The 26,063-nt window shown below is 45.7% G+C and overlaps 1 protein-coding gene across 1 annotated transcript in view; it reads left to right on the plus strand.

Moving 5' to 3' along the window:
- The first annotated feature begins 1,136 nt into the window (after positions 1-1,136).
- Positions 1,137-26,063, plus strand: part of LOC115833563 (protein unc-45 homolog B-like) — a 37,631-nt gene continuing 12,704 nt past the window's right edge. The window contains 8 exon segments of the mRNA XM_030807957.1: positions 1,137-1,149; positions 5,869-6,044; positions 8,740-8,829; positions 10,400-10,567; positions 11,116-11,284; positions 15,516-15,686; positions 20,414-20,585; positions 24,460-24,760. Coding sequence (XP_030663817.1) covers positions 1,137-1,149; positions 5,869-6,044; positions 8,740-8,829; positions 10,400-10,567; positions 11,116-11,284; positions 15,516-15,686; positions 20,414-20,585; positions 24,460-24,760 — 1,260 coding nt within the window.

The following is a 26,063-nucleotide window of genomic DNA, read 5'->3' on the forward strand; positions in this document are numbered from 1 at the left end:
ATGGCGCCATCTCGGCTCACTGCAAGCTCCGCCTCCCGGGTTCACGCCATTCTCCTGCCTCAGCCTCTCCGAGTAGCTAGGACTACAGGCTCCCGCCACCACGCCCGGCTAATTTTTTGTGTTTTTAGTAGAGACGGGGTTTCACTGTGGTCTCGATCTCCTGACCTCGTGATCCGCCCGCCTCGGCCTCCCAAAGTGCTGGGATTACAAGCGTGAGCCACCGCGTCCGGCCGCAAACTGAATTTTCTTATCGAAGAGCCCATCCTCATACTTAAAATTTCCCATGACTACGTGGAAATTCTTTCACTTACCAGAAAGACCTGATTGGCACTTTCACTGAGAGTTGAGTCATCTGGGCTGTCGACAGGTGTCTGACGTGTAAACTTGGAATCAAACTGACTTACCTCCTCTTCAGATTGCTTTATACAAACAAAATAATTTAGAAAATAATGAATAGTCCATATGACATCAACCAAATGCACTGTAAGCTCTGGGAGCTCTTTTCTCAGGGGTTAACTATAATAAAGTATTAGAATAGTCAGCAGGCACAGAATGAAGGAAAAAATGCAAGTGGAAAGTACTGAGTCAAATTACATCTTCAAATCTTAAAACATGCCCTAAATAGATTTTAGTATACTGTTATTCCTATTAAAAGTGTGAATATATCGACTGGGCATGGTGGCTCACGCCTGTAATCCCAGGACTTTGGGAGGCTGAGGCGGGCAGATCATGAGGTCAGGAGTTCGAGACCAGCCTGGCCAATATAGCGAAACCCTGTCTCTACTAAAAATACAAAATATTAGCCGGGCATGGTGGTGGGCACCTGTAATCCTAGCTACTTGGGAGGCTAAGGCAGGAGAATTGCTTGAACCTGGGAGGCAGAAGTTGCAGCAAGCAGAAATTGTGCCGCTGCACACCAGCCCAGGTGACAGTGCGAGAGTCTGTCTCAATAAAAAAAAAAAAGTGAATATATTCTGCTCAAAACAAGCTGGAAAAAATGTGAATATCAATTTCCCCTCTCACAAAGCTTCAGTGTGCCTAGTCCACTGGCTAAATCCCTGTTTAGAGATAATTAGTTCAGTTGGCTACTGCAGGTTTGTAATAAACCTGAAAAACTACTGAAGCAGAGTTAAAACATGAGTAACACTGGTAAGATGCTCCAGTTAAAGTTTCTTCCCACAGCTTATTTCATTCCTTTAGAAATCTAAAGGAGCAAAAATAATTTTCTATTCTGCATGGGCTATGTTATATTTCCTTATGAAAGTATATTATCACTTCAGTTCTAACCATGAGATTTATTTATTTAATCCCTTCTCTCTTTCCCAAAATATCGGGTTAGACTCTTGGGCCAAATGTAGGAAGTAAATAATAATTTAGAATATCTGACTTAATACTAAAAGATGGCCACATTGACCTTATAATTCTCTTAGAGCCGAGACTGTGAACTTGCACTCCCTGGAGGAATGGCTGATTTCAAGTGTGGGGAAAATGTACAAGATAAACACAGAACACCAGTTTCCTTATTTTGCTCTCTCGCACAACACCAGACAATGTGCTCATGTCAAAAGGACTCAGAACCCAACATGAAGATGCACCCAGCATTCAAGGAAGGGAAAAATTGAGCATCAATAAAAATAACTGCCAGGTGCGGTGGCTCACGCCTATCATCCCAACACTTTGGGAGGCAGAGGCAGGTGGATTGCTTTTGAGCTCAGGATTTGAAGACCAGCCTGGTGAATATGGCAAAACCCCGTCTCTACCAGAAGCACAAAAATTAGCTGAGCATGGTGGTGTACCTGTGGTCCCAGCTACTCAAGAGGGTGAGGTGGGAGAATTGCTGGAGGCTGGGATGTCAAGGCTGCAGTGGGCAGAAATTATACCACTGCACTACAGCTTGGGTGACAGAGTAGGACCCTGCCTCAAAACAATAAATGAATAAATAAAAATAAAATAAAAATAACTGCAATGAAATGAAACACAAATATGTTAAAACGTGTAAGTTCATAATATACTAAAAAAGAAAAACACACACACACAAAGTTCATTTGTCAATTTTGGAAGATTCATTATTTTGAAAACTAGGAAAGAATCAAACATACATCCTGCCTTTCCTGTATGAACTATACCTTGGGTAACTAACTGATCAAAGAGTTTCTCTTTATGAAGGAATTCCAGCTAACAAAGAAAGAAGAAATAACAGTTAGAATAAGACCATTTCACAAACACCTGATGAAATTATAAAAGTAGGCCAGAGTTTCTCAACCTCAGGGCTGCTGACATTTTAGGCCTATTAATACTTTGCTGTAGGGGGCTGTGCTGTGCTGACTCTTACCCCTGAAGGTACCTATAGCATTCCCTCCCCCAAGCTGTGACAATCAGCATGTCTCCAGGCATTGCCAAATTACCCTGGTAGTGAAATGCTGACACAGGCAGTGACCACTAACATCACTAAAACACACACACACACACACACACAGACACACACACACAGAGTACACATTATGCCTCCTGATCAAAGCATATGCAATACTGAGAGTTTAATCTGAATCAGATCAACCACCTAAATTTAACTACCAGTTTTTGGAAATTTGGGGAACAGATGAACATGGTCAATGATACTCTGGGGATAATAGGAACAAAATCAAAATTTGAGAATTCTACAGGACAAATGACCCAGTTTCTTCAATAAATCACAAGGGGAATCTATAAATGAAAAGAGACCTAAGAGACATAGTAACCAATCTATATACAGACCTTGTTTAAATCCTTACAAACAGGAGAAAAAAAAAAAAAAGAATGGCACAACAACAACGAAAAAATTAGGTGGGGCAACACAAGGAGACCTCATCTCTAGAAAATTCAAAAAATTGGCTGGATATGGTGATGCACCCCTGCGGTCCCAGCTATATGGGAGGATCCCTTGAGCCTGGGAAGTTGAGGCTGCCATGAGCTACTATCATGCCACTGCACTCCAGCCTGGGCAACAGAGAAAGACCCTATCTCAAAAAAAAAAAAAAAAGAGAGAGAAAAAAAAACTGGGGAAACTGTCAACTTCTTAGGTATGATGATGATCATGGGAAGACAGTTATGTTTAAACAAGATGATCTAATTATTTTTAAGCTGGGCAGTAGGTGTGTGACAGTTATCCTCCTTACAATTGTTTGTTGTTTTTTTATATATATACTTTAAGTTTTAGGGTACATGTGCACAATGTGCAGGTTTGTTACATATGTATCTATGTGCCATGCTGGTGTGCTGCACCCATTAACTCGTCATTTAGCATTAGGTATATCTCCTAATGCTGTCCCTCCCCCCTCCCCCTACCCCACAACCATCCCCAGAGTGTGATGTTCCCCTTCCTGTGTCCATGAGTTCTCATTGTTCAATTCCCACCTATGAGTAAGAACATGTGGTGTTTGGTTTTTTGTCCTTGTGATAGTTTACTGGGAATGATGGTTTCCAGTTTCATCCATGTCCCTACAAAGGACATGAACTCATCATTTTTTATGGCTGCATAGTATTCCATGGTGTATATGTGCCACATTTTCTTAATCCAGTCTATCGTTTTTGGACATTTAGGTTGGTTCCAAGTCTTTGCTATTGTGAATAGTGGCTCAATAAACATATGTGTGCATGTGTCTTTACAGCAGCATGATTTATAGTCCTTTGGGTATATAACCAGTAATGGGATGGCTGGGTCAAATGGTATTTCTAGTTCTAGATGCCTGAGGAATCACCACACTGACTTCCACAATGGTTGAACTAGTTTGCAGTCCCACCAACAGTGTAAAAGTGTTCCTATTTCTCCACATCCTCTCCAGCACCTGTTGTTTCCTGACTTTTTAATGATCGCCATTCTAACTGGTGTGAGATGGTATCTCATTGTGGTTTTGATTTGCATTTCTCTGATGGCCAGTGATGATGAGCATTTTTTCATGTTTTTTGGCTGCATAGATGTCTTCTTTTGAGAAGTGTCTGTTCATGTCCTTTGCCCACTTGTTGATGGGGTTGTTTGTTTTCTTCTTATAAACTTGTTTGAGTTCATTGTAGATTTTGGGTATTAGCCCTTTGTCAGATCAGTAGGTTGCGAAAATTTTCTCCCATTCTGTAGGTTGCCTGTTCACTCTGATGGTAGTTTCTTTTGCTGTGCAGAAGCTCTTTAGTTTAATTAGATCCCATTTGTCAATTTTGGCTTTTGTTGCCATTGCTTTTGGTGTTTTAGATATGAAGTCCTTGCCCATGCCTATGTCCTGAATGGTATTGCCTAGGTTTTCTTCTAGGGTTTTTATGGTTTTAGGTCTAACATGTAAGTCTTTAATCCATCTTGAATTAATTTTTATAAGGTGTAAGGAAGGGATCCAGTTTCAGCTTTCTACATATGGCTAGCCAGTTTTCCCAGCACCATTTATTAAATAGGGAATCCTTTTCCCATTGCTTGTTTTTGTCAGGTTTGTCAAAGATCAGATAGTTGTAGATATGTGGCATTATTTCTGAGGGCTCTGTTCTATTCCATTGATCTATGTCTCTGTTGTGGTACCAGTACCATGCTGTTTTGGTTACTGTAGCCTTGTAGTACAGTTTGAAGTCAGGTAGCGTGATGCCTCCAGCTTTGTTCTTTTGGCTGAGGATTGACTTGGCAATGCGGGCTCTTTTTTGGTTCCATATGAACTTTAAAGTAGTTTTTTCCAATTCTGTGAAGAAAGTCATTGGTAGCTTGATGGGGATGGCATCAAATCTATAAATTACCTTGGGCAGTATGGCTATTTTCACGATCTTGATTCTTCCAACTCATGAGCATGGAATGTTCTTCCATTTGTTTGTATCCTCTTTTATCTCATCGAGCAGTGGTTTGTAGTTCTCCTTGAAGAGGTCCTTCACATCCCTTGTAAGTTGGATTCCTAGGTATTTTATTCTCTTTGAAGCAATTGTGAATGGGAGTTCACTCATGATTTTGCCCATTCAGTATGATATTGGCTGTGAGTTTGCATATCCTGTGAAGAGCAGTTGAGGGAAGCTGCAATATTTAGCCCAGAAGAGACAACTCCCAGGTGGGACAGAGAGCTGCCTTCAAATTCCTAAACTGTCACAAGGAAGAAGGATTGGATTTCATCTCAGGGGTTCCAGGGCTGGGCAATGTTACAGGGAACACATTTCAGGTAGGGAGAGGGAAATGTTTTCTGATTAAGCTGCCTGGCTGTCTTTTGTTGTTGTTCTTGTTGTTTGTTTGTTTGTTTTGTTTTTGTTTTTGTTTTTTGAGATGGAGTGTTGCTCTGTTGCCCAGACTGGAGTGCAATGGCACGATCTCAGCTCACTGCAACCTCTGCCTCCTGGGTTCAAGTAATTCTCCTGTCTCAGCCTCCCAAGTAGCTGGGATTATAGGCACCTGCCACCACGCCCGGCTAATTTTTGTATTTTTAGTAGAGACAAGGTTTCGCCATGTTGGCCAGGCTGGTCTCAAACTCCTGACCTCAAACTCCTGCCTACCTTGGTCTCCCAAAGTGTTGGGATTACAGGTGTCAGCCACTGCGCCAGGCCCGCCTGGCTGTCTTGAGAAGGAGGGAGCTCCCCACTGCTGGCGGTATGCAAGCACCGATTGGTTAAGCCCCTGGCAGGGATCCTGCAGCAGAGACTGGGGCTTTAGGAATTGGATGACATGACCCTCTAGCTCTCTTCCCACCTTGAAACTCTGTGGATCTTACTGTCTCCCTAACAGAGGGGAGGTAAGGGCCAGAGAGTCCACATGAGTGGATAATCTCCAAGGAAGACACAGAAGCGCAGCAAGAGCATGCTTCCTGGAATTGGGGCAGTAGGGCTGGTGGTCTGTAATCTGGCTTCCTAAGGCCCTCATCCCCCGTCTCCCCTTGATAGCCATCGACATCAACTCCTCGGACATCAAGGCTCTGTATCGGCGATGCCAGGCACTGGAGCACTTGGGGAAGCTGGACCAGGCCTTCAAGGACGTGCAGCATTGTGCCACCCTCGAGCCACGGAACCAGAACTTCCAGGAGACGCTGAGGAGACTCAACACCAGCATTCAGGAGAAGGCGAGCTGGGCCTCTTCCCACAACCCTTGGCTGCCCAGCCCCTCTCTTCATTCCTAGTAGAAATGGGTTAGGAAGGTGGGTCATCAGGGCAGGGCTAACCCTACCTCCACACTCTGAGATACAGACAGCAAGTGGCATGGGCAGGCTGCACAGAACAGCTAAGCAGGTGCTTCTATCTGTGATGCTTGTTTGAGGGCACAAGCCAGCCAAGGCTAGAACACTGGTCTTTTAAATTCCAGATGGGGCCAGGCACAGTGGCTCATGCCTATAATCCCAATACTTTGGGAAGCTGAGGTGGGCAGATCACCTGAGGTCAGGTAGTTTGAGACCAGCCTGGACAACATGGTGAAACCCCATCTCTACTAAAAATACAAAAAATAGCCGGGTGTAGTGGGGGCACCTGTAATCCCAGCTACTCAAGAGGCTGAGGCAGGTGAATTGTTTGAACCTGGGAGGTGGAGGTTGCAGTGAGCTGAGATCATGTGCCACTGCACTTCAGCCTGGGCAACAGAGCAAGACTCTGTCTCTCCCACCCCCCAAAAAAATCCAGATGGAGGCTTAGAAATATTATTATAACTTAGTATGTCTGCAACATGATCTCTCTCTCTTTCTAGGTATTATAAAATACACGGGAATTGAGAGCATCGATGAGGGATAGAGGAGAGCCAGGCCCCATTAGAAGAATGATTGTTTTTTTTGAGACAGACTCTTGCTTTGCTGCCCAGGCTGGAGTGCAGTGGCATGATCTCAGCTGCTCACTCCAACCTCTGCCTCCTGGGTTTAAGCAATTCTTGTGCCTCAGCCTCCCAAGTACCTGGGATTATAGAGGTGCACCACCACACCTGGCTAATTTTTGTATTTTTGATAGAGATGGGGTTTCACCATGTTGGCCAGACTGGTCTCGAACTCCTGGCCTCATGTGATCCACCCACCTCAGCCTCCCGAAGTGCTGGGATTACTGACGTGAGCCAGGAGCATAAAATATTTTCTAGGAAATGGAGTAGGGTGGGGAGAACCTGGACCAGAGGTGAGAAATCCTGAACCCTAGTCCTGGCTCAGCTGCTAGTTTTGTGGGGCATCTCTTGGGGTGTTGGTTTCCTCTCTGTAAGAGCGGTAAGGTAATTGATCACTCAGCCCCTTGCTGCAAGACTCGGTAACTTCTACACATCTGGAGAAGCCCTGTGGTAGGACCACAGCATGCTGTCCAGGGTGCAGACTCAAGGACTGAGGAAATATAAACTGAGGAGAGATTCAGAGAGGGATAGGCGAAGGAAAGACCTCTCCTCACCCCCAAAGGAAATGAGCACAGGGCTGGGTGCAGTGGCTCACGCCTGTAATCCCATCACTTTGGGAGGCCAAGGCGGGAGGATCACTTGAGACCAGGAGTTGGAGACCAGCCTGGGCAACATGGGGAAAGACGCTGTTCCTACCAAAAATTAAAAATAAATTAAAAATAGGCTGGGTGCAGTGGCTCACGCCCGTAATCCCAACACTTTGGGAGGCCAAGGTGGGTGAATCACCTGACATCAGGAGTTCGAAACCAGCCTGGCCAACATGGTGAAACCCCGTCTCTATTAAAAATATAAAAATTAGCTGGGCGGCAGGGCGCGGTGGCTCACACTAGTAATGGCAGCACTTTGGGAGGCCGAGGCGGGCGGATCACAAGGTCAGGAGATCGAGACCACGGTGAAACCCCATCTCTACTAAAAATACAAAAAAATTAGCCGGGCGTGGTGGTGGGCGCCTGTAGTCCCAGCTACTCGGAGAGGCTGAGGCAGGAGAATGGCGTGAACCTGGGAGGCGGAGCTTGCAGTGAGCCGAGATTGCGCCACTGCACTCCAGCCTGGGCGACACAGCAAGACTCCTTCTCAAAAAAAAAAAAAAAAAAAAATTAGCTGGGCATGGTGGCACATGCCTGTAATCCCAACTACTCAGAAGGCTGAGACAGGAGAATCACTCGAACCTGGGAGGCAGAGGTTACAGTGAGCCAAGATCGTGCCACTGCACTCCAGCCTGAGTGACAGAGCAAGACTCCGTCTCAAAAAAAAAAAAAATTAAAAATTAAAAAATGTGCTCAGAAGTAGGTGGGAGTAGTGTAGACCCCCCGAACAAAGTAACAGGAGGTTCAAAACAAGCTGGCAGAGTGAAGGATGATGATCAGTTAGGTTACTTTATGGAAGACCCAGCACAGTGGGGTTGGAGTGGGGACTGTGAGGGACTAGATATCCAAACAAAATGAGTTTGATTTGCTTGAAACAGAGCTTGAAAGCTGCTTCATCTACACTTCAGGTGTGTTAAAAAGAAAAAAAAGAAAGCTGCTTCAGGATTCTGCGTATGGAGACATATTTCTGTTTTATCCCTATTTAAACGTCTAATAGCAGATTGTTTACTAGACTGTAAAACTGGGCTGAAGACCCTTTAGGCCTTCCCAGACTATTGTGATGTCGAAATGGGATAACAAATGTAACCAGATGGTGAGCTTTCAGGGGCAGGGACTTGATTTTGTTCACAATTCTATTGTATGTATTAATTCATCGTAGTTATCCAGTAAATGTTTGTCGAATGAATACATGAATGAATGTATGTGCGGGAGCCCGGAGTAGACACCCTGATATTTACTGAGATGAACTGAATGTGGAGCTGAAATGACGTGGACCCCACCTGCCTCCTTCCCCACTCCCTCCTCTCTCCTCAGCTCCGAGTGCAGTCCTCCACAGACTCGAGGGTACAGAAGATGTTTGAGATCCTCTTGGACGAAAACAGTGAGGCTGATAAGCGGGAAAAGGTGAGTGCTGGCCAATGCCATCCAGCCAGCAGAAGGACCCGCCAGTCTGGACAGTGACATCATTCCGAGGGGAAGGGGAACCCAGGCCTGTCTTTGCAGCCCAGGAAGGAAAATTGGCCAAAGGTTAAGCACATTGGAACACAGCGTAAACCATAAGAAGGACTGAGATTTGGGTGAATCTAGTGAGGAGAGTCATGCGGCAAGGTTGGATCCTGTCTTTATTTGAAATTTTGATGTTTGGTTCATCATGGATTTTTCTGGCATTTATTTTGATTTTTAAAAATATAGCATTGATTATTATTTGATTATTGAGTTCTTTGGTGCCCCTTTAAAGTTTGCACCCGAGGCAAGTACCTCACTTGCCTCACTGTAATTTCAGCCCTAAGAAATAACGGCCCATGAAAATGTTTTATTTTATTAAAAAATATTGAAAGAAGTCATTCTGAAAAATTTAAATATTTACCAACATAATCATCATCTTAACCAAACTTGTTACCTTTTTTTTAATGTTCCCTTCTAGTGTTTCTGCAGAGGAAAAAAATGGAACATTTGAGTGTTTTACATTTGCAAGAACTTGAGAAACAATGGGGAATTTTTGTTTGTTTTATGTTCAATAAATCCATAAACTAGGCAAATATCTTTCCTAACAAACTCTGGTGAGAACATAATAAGTTGTTGTAGATAAAATAAAGTTTTTTTGGTTTTTTTTTTTGTTTTTTTTGGTTTTTTTTTGGAAAAGTACAAAGCCCTAGTTGATAGTGATGGTTCTGGTCACACTTGCCTGGAATTCTCTCATCAGCCCTCTCCCCAGCACCCAACTCAACATCTCTTTGCCCACCTCCTCCCCTTCTTCCACCTCCTGTGTTTCTCAGCCCTGGGTTCTCAGGTCCTGCTTGAGACCTGGAGCCTTTTATTTTAAGGTTCATGCATCCTTAAGTTGGAAGGCTTTAGGTGGGAAGAGACTTGGGAACCTGCTTGCTCAACTGCCTAAATTTACAGATGAGTAGTCTGGGGTCCAGAGAAGTGCCGTGACTCACCCAAGCTCATACAGCTAGCAGGGAGCAGAATCAGAACTCAAACCCAGGGCTTTCAGGTCCCATCTAGTGTTTTTGCTGCTCACTTCCTGGGAACTTCAGATTCCCCTGAACAGGAAAATCAACAAAATGTTTAAGGAAATTATTCTCCGTGTAAAAACACTTCATTTCTCCACCTTTTTTCTCGTCCTTCTCTATAAGCATTATATACATCTTTATTTTAACATAAGTGCAATTGGAGTAAACATTTGATTCTGATTCTGCATACCAATGCTTTTTCCATTGCTCTTAGTCCTTTTATTCATGACTTTAATGGCTGCAATATATTTCATCCAGTTGGTCTTGATGCAAGTTACTTGGCTTTTTTTCTTGAATTGTGTTCTTGGGCTGTGTTTCCAGGAGGAGGATTACAAGGTGAGATAATAGAACAATGTTCTGAAGATCCAGTCTTTGCACTGGCTCTTGTACTTGGCCCATGGTCCAGGCCTGGGTGGCCATACCTCCCTCGTAACCCTTATTGCCTCTTCCTCCTTCAGGCTGCCAACAATCTCATTGTCCTAGGCTGTGAGGAAGCAGGGGCTGAGAAGATCTTCCAGAGCAATGGAGTAGCCTTGCTACTGCAACTTCTGGACACTAAGAAGCCTGAGCTGGTGCTGGCTGCAGTGCGGACCCTGTCGGGCATGTGCAGTGGCCACTGAGCCAGGGTAAGTGCCTGGCTGTGCGGCATGTGGAGCAGATGCTTCTGGTCCAAGGATCTGGAGGGTGACGTGTGGTCAGGGCTGTGGCTGGCATCAATGGAACCAGATAAAAAGTCAAAGTGTGCTCCAGTCTCTTTTTCCCTTTGAGTTGGAAATGGGTTTGACTAAGCAAAGACAAGTTACTGAAAGTGCTTAAGGCAGAAGTGGTGAATGCAAAGGCTATGATATTTTACATTTTTTCATGCTAAGTCTTTGAAACCCAGCGTGTATTTTACACTACAGCACATCTCCATATGGTCCTGCCACCGTGCAAGAGCTCAACGGCCCCATGTGGCCAGTGGCCACTGTATTGGATGGCACAGCTCTGACCTCTGGAGATGGGCATGGCTTGTGTCAAGAAGTTTCCAGGACCGAGGGGCCCATGAGGCAATGGCGGCCTGGGCTGATTTCTCTACTGCATGGGGTGGGGTGGGGAGGTTTATTACACTCTAACCTGCATGGCAGCTGGAAGGGAAGGGCAAGGCAGCTGACCATGGTTCTTGCTGGGGTTCTAGGCCACAGTGATTCTGCATGCAATGCGGATAGACCGAATCTGTAGCCTCATGGCCGTGGAGAATGAGGAGATGTCTCTGGCTGTCTGCAACCTGCTCCAAGCCATCATTGACTCCCTGTCTGGGGAGGACAAGCGGGAGCATCGAGGGAAGGAGGAGGCCCTGGTTCTAGGTAGGAAACATTCTTCGGTTTTGATTCAAGGGGTTGGGGAAAGAAAAGGTCAGTTGCCACCTCAGACTGGGCATTCCCTGTATGTGGGGGTGGCTTGGTTTTATGTATTTTCTTTTCTTTTTTTGAGATGAGGTTTTACTCTGTCACCCAGACTGGAGTGCGGTGGCATGATTTAGACTCACTGCAACCTCCTGGGTCCAAGCAGTTCTCCTGCCTCAGCCTCCCAAGTATCTGGGACTACAGGCACACACCATCATGCCTGCCTAATTTTTGTATTTTTAGTAGAGACAGGGTTTCCTCATGTTGGCCAGGCTGGTCTCAAACTCCAGACCTCAGGTGATCTGCCTGCCTTGGCCTCCCAAAGTGCTGGGATTACAGGCATGAGCCACTGCACCTGGCCTGTTATATGTATTTTCTGATTATTAAAGTAACAGGCATAGCTGCAGTATTCACAATTGCTAAAAGGTGGATACAACTCGAGCGTCTATTGGTGGGTGACTGGATGAGCAAAATATGGTATATACATACAATGGAATATTAGTCAGCCTTGAAAAGAAAGGAAAATTTGACACATGCGACAACATCAATGAACATTGAGGACATTATGCCAGTGAAATAAGCCAGCCACAAAAAGACAAATACTGCATGAATCCACTCATATGAGATACTTAGAGTAGTCAAATTCATGGAGATAGAAAGTAGAATAGTGTTTGGCAGAGAATGGAAGAGGGGAAATGGGGGGTTCTTTTCTTTTTTTTTTTTTGAGACAGAGTCTCGCTCTGTTGCCCAGGCTGGAGTGCAGTGGCGCGATCTCGGCTCACTGCAAGCTCCGCCTCCCGGGTTCACACCATTCTCCTGCCTCAGCCTCCCGAGTAGCTGGGACTACAGGCGCCCGCCAACACGCCCGGCTAATTTTTTGTATTTTTAGTAGAGACGGGGTTTCACCGTGTTAGCCAGGATGGTCTCAATCTCCTGACCTTGTGATCCGTCCGCCTCGGCCTCCCAAAGTGCTAGGATTACAGGCTTGAGCCACCGCGCCCGGCCTGGGGGGTTATTTTCTAATGGGGACAAAGTTTCAGTTTTGCAAGATGAAAAACATTCTGTGGATAGATTGTGGTGATGTTTGCACAACGATGTGAATATACTTAATGCCACTGAACTGAACACTTAAAAATGGTTAAAATGGGGCCAGGCACAGCGACTCACACCTGTAATCCCAGCACTTTGGGAGGCCGAGGTGGACGGATCATGAGGTCAGGAGTTCAAGACCAGCCTGACCAACATGGTGAAAACCTGTCTCTATTAAAAATACAAAAACTAGCCGGGCATGGTGGTGCATGCCTGTAATCCCACCTACTTGGGAGGCTGAAGCAGAAGAATTGCTTGAGCCTGGGAGGCGAAGGTTGCAGTGAGCCGAGATTGCACCACTGCACTCCAACCCAGGCGACAGAGTGAGACTCTGTCCAAAAAAAAAAAAAAAAAAAAGGTTAAAATGGTAAATTTTATGTAAATTTTACCACAGCTTAAAAAAAGTAACAGAGGCTTATTGAAGACATTTGGGAAAATACAGAACTATGTAAAAATGGGAATAAATGCCTATAATTACCCATTCAGATAATCACTATTACCATTACCACATGTATCTTTCCTGTCTTTTTTTTTAAACCATCAATATCTAACAAAATTGGAATTCTGCCATGAAAAGTTATATGTTTTTTTCTGCATTGAGCATTATATTAATATTGTGTACCATTTAATATTCTTAAAAAGGATTCCTTTGATTTTAATAATTAATTTTACATTTGTTTCCTGCATATGCACATACAGACTCATGCTTCTCCCTGCACATCCAGGTCCTAGGCATCAATTTAGAAGATATTGCTCTGGCTGGGAGGGTCAAAGAGGCAGGTTCACTCAGAAAACTTTATTTTCAAGAGTATCTTAATCTTCTCTTGTATGGATAATTCATCAATCAACTCTATATTATTGAAGATTTCAATTATTTCCAATTTGCATGTTTATACAAAACTCTCCAGGAGCCATTTTTGCATCTATGCTTGCATTTATAATTTATTTATATTTTTATTTATTTATTTATTTATTTATTTATTTATTTTTTGAGATGGAGTCTTGCTCTGTTGCCCAGGCTGGAGTGCGGTGGCATGATCTCAGCTCATTGCAACCTCCACCTCCCGGGTTTAAGCGATTCTCCTGCCTCAGCCTCCTGCTAATTTTTGTATTTTTAGTACAGGTTTTGCCATGTTGGCCAGGCTGGTGTCAAAATCCTGAGCTCAGGTGATCCGCCCGCCTCTGCCTCCCGAAGTACTGGGATTACAGGTGTGAGCCACCATGGCTGGCCACATTTATAATTATTTCCTGGGGTCAAATTCCTAGAAAAGGAGCACTAGGTCAAAGGCTGTGAGAATAACTAATGTTCTTTCTATATCTTGCTCTCTAATTCCTTTCTGAGAGGCTGCATCAATTTATACTCTCACCAAGCAATGATGAGAGTCTCCATTTTAACACATTCTCATCAGATTTGAATGCTATCCTTCTTAAAGATATTTGCCTATCCAGTAGATTAAAAATTATCTTGTTAGATTCAAACTAAATTATTCATCAGATTGATCATTTTTCTGTATCTTTATTAGCCATTTGGATTCCTTTGTCTTTGGATGGTTTGTTCATGTTGTTACCTATTTCTTAATGTTGTTCTTATTTGTTTATGAGTTTTTTGTTTGTTTGTTTGTTTTGAGACAGAGTCTTGTCTATCATTCAGGCTGGACTGTAGTAATGCAATCACAGCTCACTGCAGCCTCAAACTTCTGGGCTCAATCCTTCCACCTCAGCTTCTGGAGTCACTAGGACTACAGGCTCACGCCACCATGCTTGGCTAATTTTTAAATTTTTCATAGAGACAGGGTCTCACTTTCTTGCCCAGGCTGGTCTCAAACCCCTGGCTTCAAGTGATCTTCCTGCTGTGGCCTCCCAAAATATTGGGATTACAGGCCACTGCACCCATCCCTGAAGTCCTGGATCCTTGATGTGACTCTGACTTACTATTATTATAATGGTCAGCTGGTCACTTTCGTTTTCTGAGCTAGAATTTTTGGAAGATCGAAGATGGCCCTGCTTGTGTGGCTGGAAGTTAACTGGAAATGTTGACCTTGTGGCCTTGTGACCTTGTTGATCTTGTGGCCTTGCTAGTGGCCAGCTTGGGTTTCTATAGAACATGGTGGCTGGATTCTAAATGGACAAGCCCCAATGTGCAAGTGCCATGTAAGCCTCTGGTTGTGCCACAGGCCACATAAGCAGCCCAGGGCCAGTGTGGGAGGAGATTACCCAAGAGCATTTATACTGAGAGTCATGTTTCCCAGGGAGACACCAATTCACAATCTTCCATGACTTCCTTGGGTTGAACATCTCTGCTACAAAATTCCTCCACATATTGATTTCCACTCTATCCCCCTGTAGCTTCCATCTGCCTCTGGTCCAAAGTCTGCCCTCTGGAGCCTCACGGAAGGAATCTATTACCTCACTCTCATGACATGCCTCTGTCTGAAGACGAGCTGTCACATCTGCTTACATCTTTCCTTCTTTAGGCGATGGAGCTGTATTCCTTCATCAGTTATTTATCTGACATGGTTTGGAGAGCTTTACTTTTTGGTTTACCCACCTTTGGGCTCCATCCTAGAATTAGAACAAAAATCTCTAAGTCTCAGGGAGGGCAAAATCAGAAAAAAAGGCATTTGCCTTTTATGCTCTACCAGTGGGCAGGAAGTCCCGGCGGCACAGGCAAAAGCTTGAATTCAGGCTCCCAGCATGCCTGAATCTGTGGGGAGTGAAATGTGTCTAAAGAGTATAAATTCCCCTTCTGGAAAGCATTTTATTAAATCAGTTTATTAAAAACCACATAAAGCATCCCTGGATCTCTGCCTGTCACTGCTAGGAGTGAAGAACTTTCTAAGAATCTGAACTGTTCAAGGATGGAAGGAGCTGTTGTGGAAGTCAGTGTTCAGGGTGGCTGGAGGACTGCTTGGGGGTGTTGTCTAGGGATTTCTCTCCCTTTTTCCAGGTGAGATGGGCAACACTATACTCCCCTGGGAATTCACATATTCAGGAAGTAGTGGATTCAGCATTTCCAGAGTCTAGAAGCTGCTGTTCTTCTTGGTCATACATATGTGAGATTTCCTAACCCCTCTCTACTTACCCCTGTCCTCTTGTTCTTCAGACACCAAGAAGGACCTGAAGCAGATCACCAGCCACCTGCTGGACATGCTAGTCAGCAAGAAGGTGTCTGGCCAGGGCAGGGATCAGGCGCTGAACCTGCTCAATAAGAATGTCCCCAGGAAGGATCTTGCCATTCACGACAACTCACGTACCATCTATGTGGTGGATAACGGTGAGAAGAGGGGAAGGTTTGGGGCTTGCTCAAGCCTTTTAAGTGGGCAGCAGGGCACTGAACAGAAAATGGAAGATGTGAGGCTCTTGAAGGGGTCTTCAGTTCTAACTGAAAAGGTGAGAAAAGGCATTGGCACATCAGGATCCACCACTGGGCCTGTGAAGGTGCAGGTCAAGGCTCTGAATTCAGAGCCTGAACATGCCCGGGAAGTGCCCAAACACATCCCCAAAGCATGTGGGTGGAGTGACCTAGTAAATGGGGACAAGGACTCCACCAACCACAGGATAAAATCCCAGAAGTCTTGTGGTTGGTAAAATACTTCACAGGCCTTTCAAAAGGGAGGAAATTGCATCAAGTATAGTTTATATAAACCACAGTGAGAATGTTTGTAAACCCAAAAGTATCTGAGACAGGTCTCAATCAATTTAGAAGTTTATTTTGCCAAGGTTATGGACATGCCCCGCAGAAAGGAAACACAGAATCACAGAGACAGTCTGTGGTCTGAGCCTTTCTCCAAAGATGATGTTAAGGGCTTCAATATTTCAAGGGGAAAGACAGCCTGGAGGGGAAAGAGGGAGGGTATGGTCACATTATATGAATGCACATGTTGGAAGAGAAAGGAGGAGGTAGGGGAATACTCAAATAGTCAATTATGTATTTGTCTCCTGCTCAGTAAATGACCACTTTACATAAGATAAGGTGAACATAGAATGGACATATTTAAGCACTAGAGTCATTTATTAAACCTGTGGAGATATTTAACCTTTTATCTGTAGCTATCTGCTTAGTAATAAAAGGAAAGGCAGTTTCTTGCCATGATTCAGCTTTCAGCTTAATTTTTTTCCTTTGGTTTAGGGAGTTAGGGGTCCCAAGATTTTATTTTTGTTTATTTATCTATTTTTTTTTTTCTTTAGAGACAGAGTCTCACTCTGTTGCTCACGCTAGAGTGCAGCGGCGTGATCATAGTCACTGCAACCTCAAACTCCTGGGCTGCAGCGATCTTCCCACCCCTCAGCCTCCTGAGTAGCTGGGACCACAGGCACGCACCATCATGCCGGGCTAATGTTTTTCTTTTGTAGAGATGCGGTTTCATTATGTTGTCCAGGCTGGTCTCAAACTCCTGGGTTCAAATGATCCTCCCAACTAGGTCTCCCAAAGTGCTGGAATTACAGGCGTGAGCCATGGCACCGGGCCAAGATTTTATTTTTCTTTCACATATTCTAGCAGACAGTCACTCACTTTGTCGGCTCCGAGGTGTTACCCCTCTCCTCAATCAACTTCTTTGATTGTTAAGGAATCATACCTGTGGTTTCATGATCTGCTACGGTAAATTCTTCCATAGGTTTTATGACACACAGACTATACCTTGTTCTAAAAGATTCAAATCAGCTCTTCCTAGCTTAAAAGATATCTTTTGATATTGCACTTCCCTTGTTTGGTTTTTTTTTTGAGACGGAGTCTCGCTCTGTCGCCCAGGCTGGAGTGCAGTGGTGCAATCTCAGCTCACTGCAAGCTCCGCCTCCCGGGTTCACGCCATTCTCCTGCCTCAGCCTCTCCGAGTAGCTGGGACTACAGGCACCCGCCACCACGCCCGGCTAATTTTTTTTGTATTTTTAGTAGAGACGGGGTTTCAAGTGATCTTCCAGGTCTCGATCTCCTGACCTCGTGATCCTCCCGCCTCGGCCTCCCAAAGTGCTGGGATTACAAGCGTGAGCCACTGCGCCCGGCCCCTTGTTTGGTTTTTATAGACCTCAGCAAAGTGCATGTGCAAGTGCTTATACTTTAACACATTACTCTACTGCTAAATGCCCAAACCCCACTTCCTCCCTGCCTCATTCTGGTCTTCTCCCCATATATCATGAAACGTGAGCGTTAACAACAGATATTCTCTCTCTGCACCAGGATCTAGGCTCATCCACGTGTTATGGGATGGGACAGGTGGAGAGCAGTATTTTTTATTCTGTTCTTTTCGTAAAGGGCACCAACATGGATAGCACTTGGGTAAAAATAATGTGGATTTAAAAATTCAGATATTCGAATACAAAGCTGCAATGTTGAGGTGTTATGTGTTGTGCAAACTGGGCTGGGAGGCATGGTAAGGGAGCCGTCAGGATGTCAAACCTGAAGTGAGCTTTTGGGTGAGAGAAGGGGCAAAGATTGACAGGAAGAAGGTCTAGAGTGTTTGAACAGAAGAGAAATGTGATGCTCAAGGCGTGGGCAAGAATGGAAAGGGAGACTGGGAGATGAGATTGGAGAGGTACATTTGAGGGAGGCTTTTGGGACCCAGGCTGGGGAGTCTGGGTTGGCTCATCAGGCACTTCCTGTTACTCCCCAGCCCTGCTGAGCACTTTTTAAATGCATGGTTGTTGCATAATAAGAAATATACATATTTGGTCTCTGCTGCTGTTTCCTGGCACACAGCTAACCTCTGAAGTGATAAGTAGTATCTTTTTGTATGCTCATGTAATAACTGGTGGCTGGGATCCCCTAGATAACCTCAGAATGTCAAAATGGGGGCCGGTTGCCAGGGGAAAGAACCATGCAATTACAGGATTGGAACTTTCGGCCCCCCACCCATTACCTCCAGGAAGGGGAGAGGGGGTGGAGGTGGGATTCATCGCTAATAACTAATGACTTAATCAATCGTGCCTACATAATGAAGCCTCTTTAAAAAAAATCCCTAACCAAAGGGGCTTAAAGTGCTCCCAAGCTGGTGAATACATGGAGGTGCTGGAGAGATGGCTACCTGGAGAGGGCATGGAAGTGCCACGCCCCTTGCCAATACCTTGCCCTCTGCATCTCTTCCATCTGGCTGCTCCTGAGTTTCTGTTTTTGTTGTTGTTGTTGTTGTTTAAATAATAAATTGGTAATCTAGTAACTAAACTGGTTTTCTGAGTTCTGTGAGCCATTCTAGCAAATTATCAAACCTGAGGGAGAGGGTCATGGGAATCTCTGATTTGTAGTTGGCCAGTCAGAAGCACAGGTGGCAACTTGGACTTGAGGCTGGCATCTGAAGGAGGGTAGTCTTGTGGGATTGAGCCCTTAACCTGTGGGGTCTGTGCTAACCCCAAGTAGTTAGTGTCAGCGTTGAATTGTAGAACACTCATCCAGTGTCAGAAGTAAGCTCTGAGAGTAGAAGTAGTTTAGGGAGGAAACAAGTTTTCCTTTAAGTGGTAAAATGTACATAGCACAAAATTTACTGCCAGGCACTTTCTTTTTCTTTTTCTTTCATATGGGGAGATGGGCTATGTTGCCTGGGGTGGTCTCAAACTCCTGGGCTCAAGTGGTCCTTCCACCTTGGCCTAACCAAAGTGCTGGAATTACAGACATGAGCCACTTCCAGGCACTTTTTTTTTTTTTTTTTTTTTGAGATGGAGTTTTGCCCTGTAGCCCTGGCTGGAGTGCAATGGCGTGATCTTGGCTCACTGAAACCTCCACCTCCCGAGTTCTCCTGCCTCAGTCTCCCAAGCAGCTGGGATTACAGGTGCCCGCCATCATGACCAGCTAATTTTTTTGCATTTTAGTAGAGGCGGGGTTTTGCCATGTTGGCCAGGCTTGTTCCAGGCACTTTTAATTCCCTCCTAACATCTAGAGTTTCATGCCTCCCAGCTTTTACCTGGAATGTTCTTCCTCCCACTTCCCTGTACTACCCAAGGTCTGACCAGCTCCAAGCCACCTCTAAAACCTGGCTCTGAAATCCACCTGTCTGTTGCCCCAGAGGCAACACAGTGTAACAGCTAACATCACAGGCTTTGAAATCAGACGTGATTGGGAGCGTGTCCTTGCTGTGTCACTGGGCAACTTACTTGACTTCTCTAAGTCTTGTTTTTCTCCTCTGAATGATGGAAATAATGATTCCTAACCAGTAGGGTTATTGTTAGGATTAGATGAAGTTAATGTGTATAAAGCTCTTGGCACGTAGTAAGTGCTCAGAATAAATTGCAGATCTTATTTCGTTGAAGTGAATCACCTCATCTTCAGCGTTACCCTTCTATACTTATCACATCTCATTGTAATCTTCATATGTCAGTTTTCCCTATTGTATTGTGAGCTTTTTGAGGTCAGGATCGTATCTGTTATTTTGGTAGCCAGTACCCCAAAGGTGCTCATTTGTTTAACAAAGACATGACTGTTGAATTTGCCCGACAGTAATAGGAAGCCATTGAAGATTTTTCAACAAAAGAGATGAGAAGACATCATCATCATCATAATAAACGTAAATATGGCATTTGCTAAATAAATACTTAATAAATACACACTCAATAATAAACATTTATTGAGTGATAGTAATATGTCTGGATTGACAGTAGGGTTTCCATACATTATCTCATTGGGCCCTCAAACTTTATGAGGTAGGTAGTATTATTCCCCTTTTACAAATGAAGAAGCTGAGGTTTGAGGAAGAGAATATGAAATAGCATTTGGAGAAGACTATACATCAGCCCATGGAATGTCAGCACTGGTAGAGTCCTCTGAGATCAACTAGTCCTGACTTTGTACATATGAAAATAGAGGCCCCTAGAGGGAGGTGAATTGGTCAAGCCAGGGGCAGTGTCAGTTGCCCCCAGTCGTTTGACCCCATTCTAGGGCCCTTCATTCTGGATGAACCACATGTTTTCTACAGACAGGGCTGGAGAGAAGCTGATGATAACAAGTCACTGAGTGAGGGGTGTGCGTGAGGATGGAGCCCCGCAGGAATCTTAGGCTTGCCACTGTCTACCCTGCAGGTCTGAGGAAGATCCTGAAGGTCGTGGGGCAGGTTCCAGATCTGCCATCCTGCCTGCCCCTGACTGACAACACCCGCATGCTGGCCTCTATCCTAATCAACAAGCTCTATGATGACCTGCGCTGTGACCCAGAGCGTGATCACTTCTGCAAGATCTGCGAGGAATACATCACATAAGTTTCCTGGAGGCCTCACAGGGTCGGGCTCTGTCTTAGTTATCTATGGCTATGTAACAAATTATCTCAAAATTTAGCAGCTCAAACAATAATGTTTTATTATCTCACGCCAGAACAGAAATTTGGGAGTGGTTTGGCTGGGTGGCTCTGGCTTATGGTCTTTCATGAAGTTACGGTCATATGCTGGCTGGGGCTGCAGCCATCTGAAGGCTTGACTGGGGCTGGAAAATGCTTCCAAGATGGTGGAATCACACAGCTGGCACATTGGTGCTGGCTGTTGGTGGGAGGCCTCAGTTCCTTTCCCTGCAGACCTCTCCACAGGCTGCTGAAGCATCTTCACTGCATGCTGCTGGCTTGTCCCACAGTAAGAGATCCAAGAGGGAGCAAGGCAGCAGGGAGATGTCTTCTGTATCTAGCCTCAGAAGACACATGTCATCACTTCCGCCACATTCTATTCATTAGAAGCAAGTCAGCAAGTTTGGCCTACATTTAAGGGGAAGAAATTAGGTTTCAACTTTTGAAGGGAGGGGTGTCAACATATTTTTGGACATATTGTATTTTATTTTTTTTTTTTTGAGACAGGGTCTCACTCTGTCCCCCAGGCTGGAGTGCAGTGACATAATCATAGCTCACTGCAGCCTCAAACTTTTGGGCTCATGTGATCCTCCTACCTCAGCCTCCCAGAGTAGCTGGGACTACAGGCACTTGCCACCATGCTGGGCTAATTTTTTTTTTTTCTGTCACCCAGGCTGGAGTGCAGTGGCATGATCATGACTCACTGCAGCCTCAGCCTGCTGTGCTCAAGTGATCCTCCTGCCTCTGCCTCAGCCTCAGCCTCCCAAGTAGCTGAGACTATAAGTGTGCACTACCATGCCTGGCTAATTTTTGTGTTTTTTGTTTTGCTGTGTTTCCCAGGCTAGTCTTGAACTCCCAAGCTCAAGCAATCTTCCTGCCTCCGCCTGCCAAAGTGCTGGGATTACAGGCATCAACTACCTTGCCCAGCCATGGACATATTTTATACCTACCACTGGCTTCTGTGGTTGAAAGGAACAAATGTCAGCTTGTCAAGGAGGGAGGCCCGGTTCTTCCAAGACTAAGACTCATGTGGCTTTGCAGAGCTAGACAGGGGTTAGGGCCCTCAGCAGCTGCAGTTCCTGAGTCTCCTCACTGGTATTCCAGCATCAGTGTGACTCCAGTGTATGACCTTTTAATTCTTTATTGCAATGATTCCCAGACTTGTAAATTATTCAGATTTCTGAGACATCGCCTCTTGACTTGGTAGTTTGGGGTGTGGCTCAGGAAGCTGCACGCTTAAAAGCACTCCAGGTGAGTCTTGGGTGAAGACGTTGCCTTTACTCTGCTTTTCCTTTCTGTATTCCAGGGGTCAACAAACTTTTTCTATGAAGGGCCAGAGAGTAAATATTTTAGTATTTGTGGGACATATAAGTCTCTGTCAACATATTTTAAAAACTCCTTTAAAATACAAAAAGCTGGCTGGGCACAGTGGCTCATGCCTGTAATCCCAGCACTTTGGGAGGATGAGGGGCACGGATCACCTGAGGTCAGGGGTTCAAGACCTGCCTGACCAACATGGTGAAACCCCATCTCTACTAAAAATACCAAAAATTAGCCGAGTATGGTGGCACATGCCTGTAATCCCAGCTACTAGGGAGGCTGAGGCAGAAGAATTGCTTGAACCCAGGAGGTGGAGGTTATCGTGAGCCAAGATCGCACCACTGCACTCCAGCCTGGGCGACAGAGCAAGACTCCATCTCAAAAAGGAAAAGAAAAGCCAAAAAGCTGCTGGCCAGGTGTGGTGGCTCATGCCTGTAATCCTAGCATTTTGGGAGGCCGATGTGGGAGAATTGCCTGAGGCCAGGAGTTTGAGACCAGCCCAGGCAACGTAGAGAGACCCCCGTCTCTAAAAAAAAAAAAAAAAATTAAAAATGAGTCAAGTGTGGTGGCGCACCCCTGTAGTCTCAGCTACTTGGGAAGCTGAGGTAGGAGGATCACTTGAGCACAGGAGGTCAAGGCTGCAATGAGCCTCACGGCTACACTACTGCACTCCAGCCTGGGTAACAGAGTGAGACCCTGTCTTAAATAAAATAAAATAATGTGAAAGCTATTCTCAACTCCCTGGATTTGCCAACTCCTTCTCTACCCCATGGCTTCTGCTCACCCTGACTTTGGTTCACTTAGCTCTTTTCAAGGCTTCTCTCTTTCTCTACCTCAGTTTCAACTTTTCCTGCTGACTTCCTGAGTCCCTCATGATGTCCCCAACTGACTTCCATTACCTGTCATCCAGCTAGTTCTTGTTTGGGCTTGTTGATTGAGGACCCCCCCCACCGGTCAGCCTGTGGAATGCTGAGAGGAGGGGTCACTGCCTTCATCAAATGGTGCCCCAGCCTGCCCCTAGCAAGAGTGGAATACACCCCACTTCATCAGGGGCGGGGGCTGTGTGGGGACCCAGTGCCAGCTCAAAGGTCAGACCCCAACTAATTACGAAGGATGCTGGTTCCCTGGGCACTGAGTGGAGAGATGAGGCACAGGACATGGGATGCTCAAGCTGGAGGGGCTCTCAGAGCTTCCAAAGCTGAGTCCTCTTCCCCAGGGGATCTTGCCTGACATCCTCCAGCAGAGGCAGACATGGGACCAGAGCCCAGGTCTTGGACTCTCGGTGTGGAGTTCTCCTGCCCAGTCCACGCTGCCTTCTTGCATTTATACACAGCTGTATTTCCACTGTGCACATCTGCCCTGTTTCCCACAATGCACCAACCTGGGCAGATGAGAAGCATCAGAAGGCATGTCACCTCTGACATTCCCACGCAGAGATTCTCCCCTGGAGTAGATGGTAATAGATTCTGAAAGCAAGGCAGAACGTTCCTGGATATCTAGCCCACATGCTCACTGACAGGGGAAGGGACTGAGACCAGATCACCAGAGGGGAGTGACTGGCCCAGGCCAGTCACAGAGAGAAACAGTGTGCCGGGCATCACAGTAGGCCTTTTTGTGTTGTTGTCGATGCTGTACTGTCCTCCCAGACACAGCAGCTGCTGGAAAGGCTGTCAGCTGATGGCTCTCAGCCATTATCTCTCTTTGGGACTTGCCTCAGCTGGGGAGAGCTGTTTCACCCTTCCCAGGGAAGCCAGTGTGCAAACACTCACACCAGGCTAGTTGAGGTGACTCAGACCTATAATACCAGTGCTTTGGGAGGCCAGGTGGAAAGATCACCTGAGGCCAGGAGTTTGAGATCAGCTTGGGCAACATAGCAAGATCCCGTCTCTACCAAAAATTTAAACAATTATCTGAGCATGATTGTGTGCACCTGTAGTCCCAACTGCTCAGGAGGCTGAGGTGGGAGGATTGCTTGAGCTTAGGGGTTTGAGGTCACAGTGAGCTATGATGGCACCAGTGCACTCCAGCAACAGGGCAGGACTCAGTCTCAAAAAAAAAAAAAAAAAGACTCACCCCAACTTGCAATAACTGTGAAGGGTGTTCCAGCTCCAGAACTTCTTGGAGGCTGAGGCTTTGTGGTGACTGCAAAATGCCTCCCTCTGCCCCAGTCCTGCTTCTTTTTCTTCCCAAGAGCTCTAACAAACTTCCTGCATGTCGACCCCTGAGTCAGAGTGTATTTCCCAGAGGCACACCCTGTGACACAGCTGTTACGTCGTTTATCCTCACCACAACTCTGAGAACTAGTAGTACTATCCTCAGTTTACAGGAGCTGAGGCTCACAGAGGTTTGCTGAATTGCCCAATATCACATGAGTGGTGGAGCCAGGATGCAAATCCAAATCCTACTGCCTCCAAATCTCACACCCTTTCCACTCTCTTGGGCCAGTTCTCTTGACCACCCTTGTCCTTTGTTTCAGGGGCAAGTTTGACCCCCAGGACATGGACAAGAACTTGAATGCCATCCAGATGGTGTCAGGGATCCTGCAGGGCCCCTTTGACCTGGGCAACCAGCTGCTGGGACTGAAAGGTGTGATGGAGATGATGGTGGCACTATGTGGCTCAGAGCGCAAGACGGACCAGCTGGTGGCCGTGGAGGCCCTCATCCATGCCTCCACCAAGCTCAGCTGCGCCACCTTCATCATCACCAATGGAGTGTCACTGCTCAAACAGATCTACAAGACCGCCAAAAATGAGAAGATCAAGATCCGCACACTGGTGGTGAGTGGGCTCGCTACCACCCTCCTACTCAGTACCAGGTGCCATGCCAGGCAGCAGGGACACCAAAATGAATGAGTTGAGGCCGCTATCCTTGAGGAGACCAGGTTTAAGGGGGCACCAGAGCCAGCCACAGACCCCTGCAGAACAGGGCAATATCCAGGGGGCTTGTGAGGATGTAGATTCAGAACGGTGAACTCTGCTGCTTAACCCTGAGGACGTTCGTCTCCCTGCTTATGAACAACGTGAGCACTGATGAGCTTGCGTCCAGAATGCATTTTCAGAGCAAATTCCGAAAAGTCACTTTCCTTAATCCGTTTTTATAAGGTGTTTTTTTTTCCACTTTCATTTTGCTTTTTTTTTTTTTTTTTTTTTTTGAGATGGCGTCTCACTCTGTCACCTAGGCTGGAGTGTAGCAGCATAATCTCAGCTCACTGCAACCTCCACCTCCCAGGCTCAGGTGACTCTCGTGCCTCAGCCCCCAGAGTAGCTGGAATTACAGACCTGTGCCACCACACCCAGCTAATTTTTGTATTTTTAGTAGAGACGGGGTTTCGCCATGTTGGCCAGGCTGGTCTTGAAATCCTGACCTCAGGTGATCCACCTCCCAAAGTGCTGGGATTACAGGCGTGAGCCACTGTGCCTGGCCTGAAATTATTATTATTATTATTATTTCAGACAGAGTCTCCCTCTCCCTCTGCAGCCCAGGCTGGAGTCCAGTGGCATGATATTGGCTCACTGCAACCCCCATGATCTTGGCTCACTGCAACCTCTGCCTCCTGGGTTCAAACAATTCTGCTGCCTCAGCCTCCCAAGTAGCTGGGATTACAGATGCCTGCCACCATACCCAGCTAATTTTTGTATTTTTAGTAGAGACGGGGTTTTACCATGTTGGCCAAGTTGGTCTCAAACTCCTGGCCTAACTGATCCACCCGCCTCGGCCTCCCAAAGTGCTGGGATTACAGGCATGAGCCACTGCACCCAGCATCAATTTTTTAAAAACAAATTTTGGCTTCTGAGAAAAGTGAATTTTCTCTTATGAAACCGCCCCCCTAAGAAAAGTCCAATTTTCTCTGGGTAAAATTTTGCACATTTGAGTCTGTTATCCAGAAGATAGGATTTCTCTGTCAGTTTCTGTGCCATAACAAGGTTCCCCACTGAAGCTTCAGATGTGGTTAACTTGGTCTTGCTGGTTTTTCAAAATGGCAGGCACAATACATCTGTGGGGTCAAAATGGTGGGGGAAGGGGGCAGGGCAAGAACTTCAACTTTATGGGCCTCTACCCTAACCCAGAGCATCAGGGAAA

This window comes from Nomascus leucogenys, unplaced genomic scaffold (assembly GCF_006542625.1).
Source record: "Nomascus leucogenys isolate Asia unplaced genomic scaffold, Asia_NLE_v1 Super-Scaffold_258, whole genome shotgun sequence".
NCBI lineage: Eukaryota > Metazoa > Chordata > Mammalia > Primates > Hylobatidae > Nomascus > Nomascus leucogenys.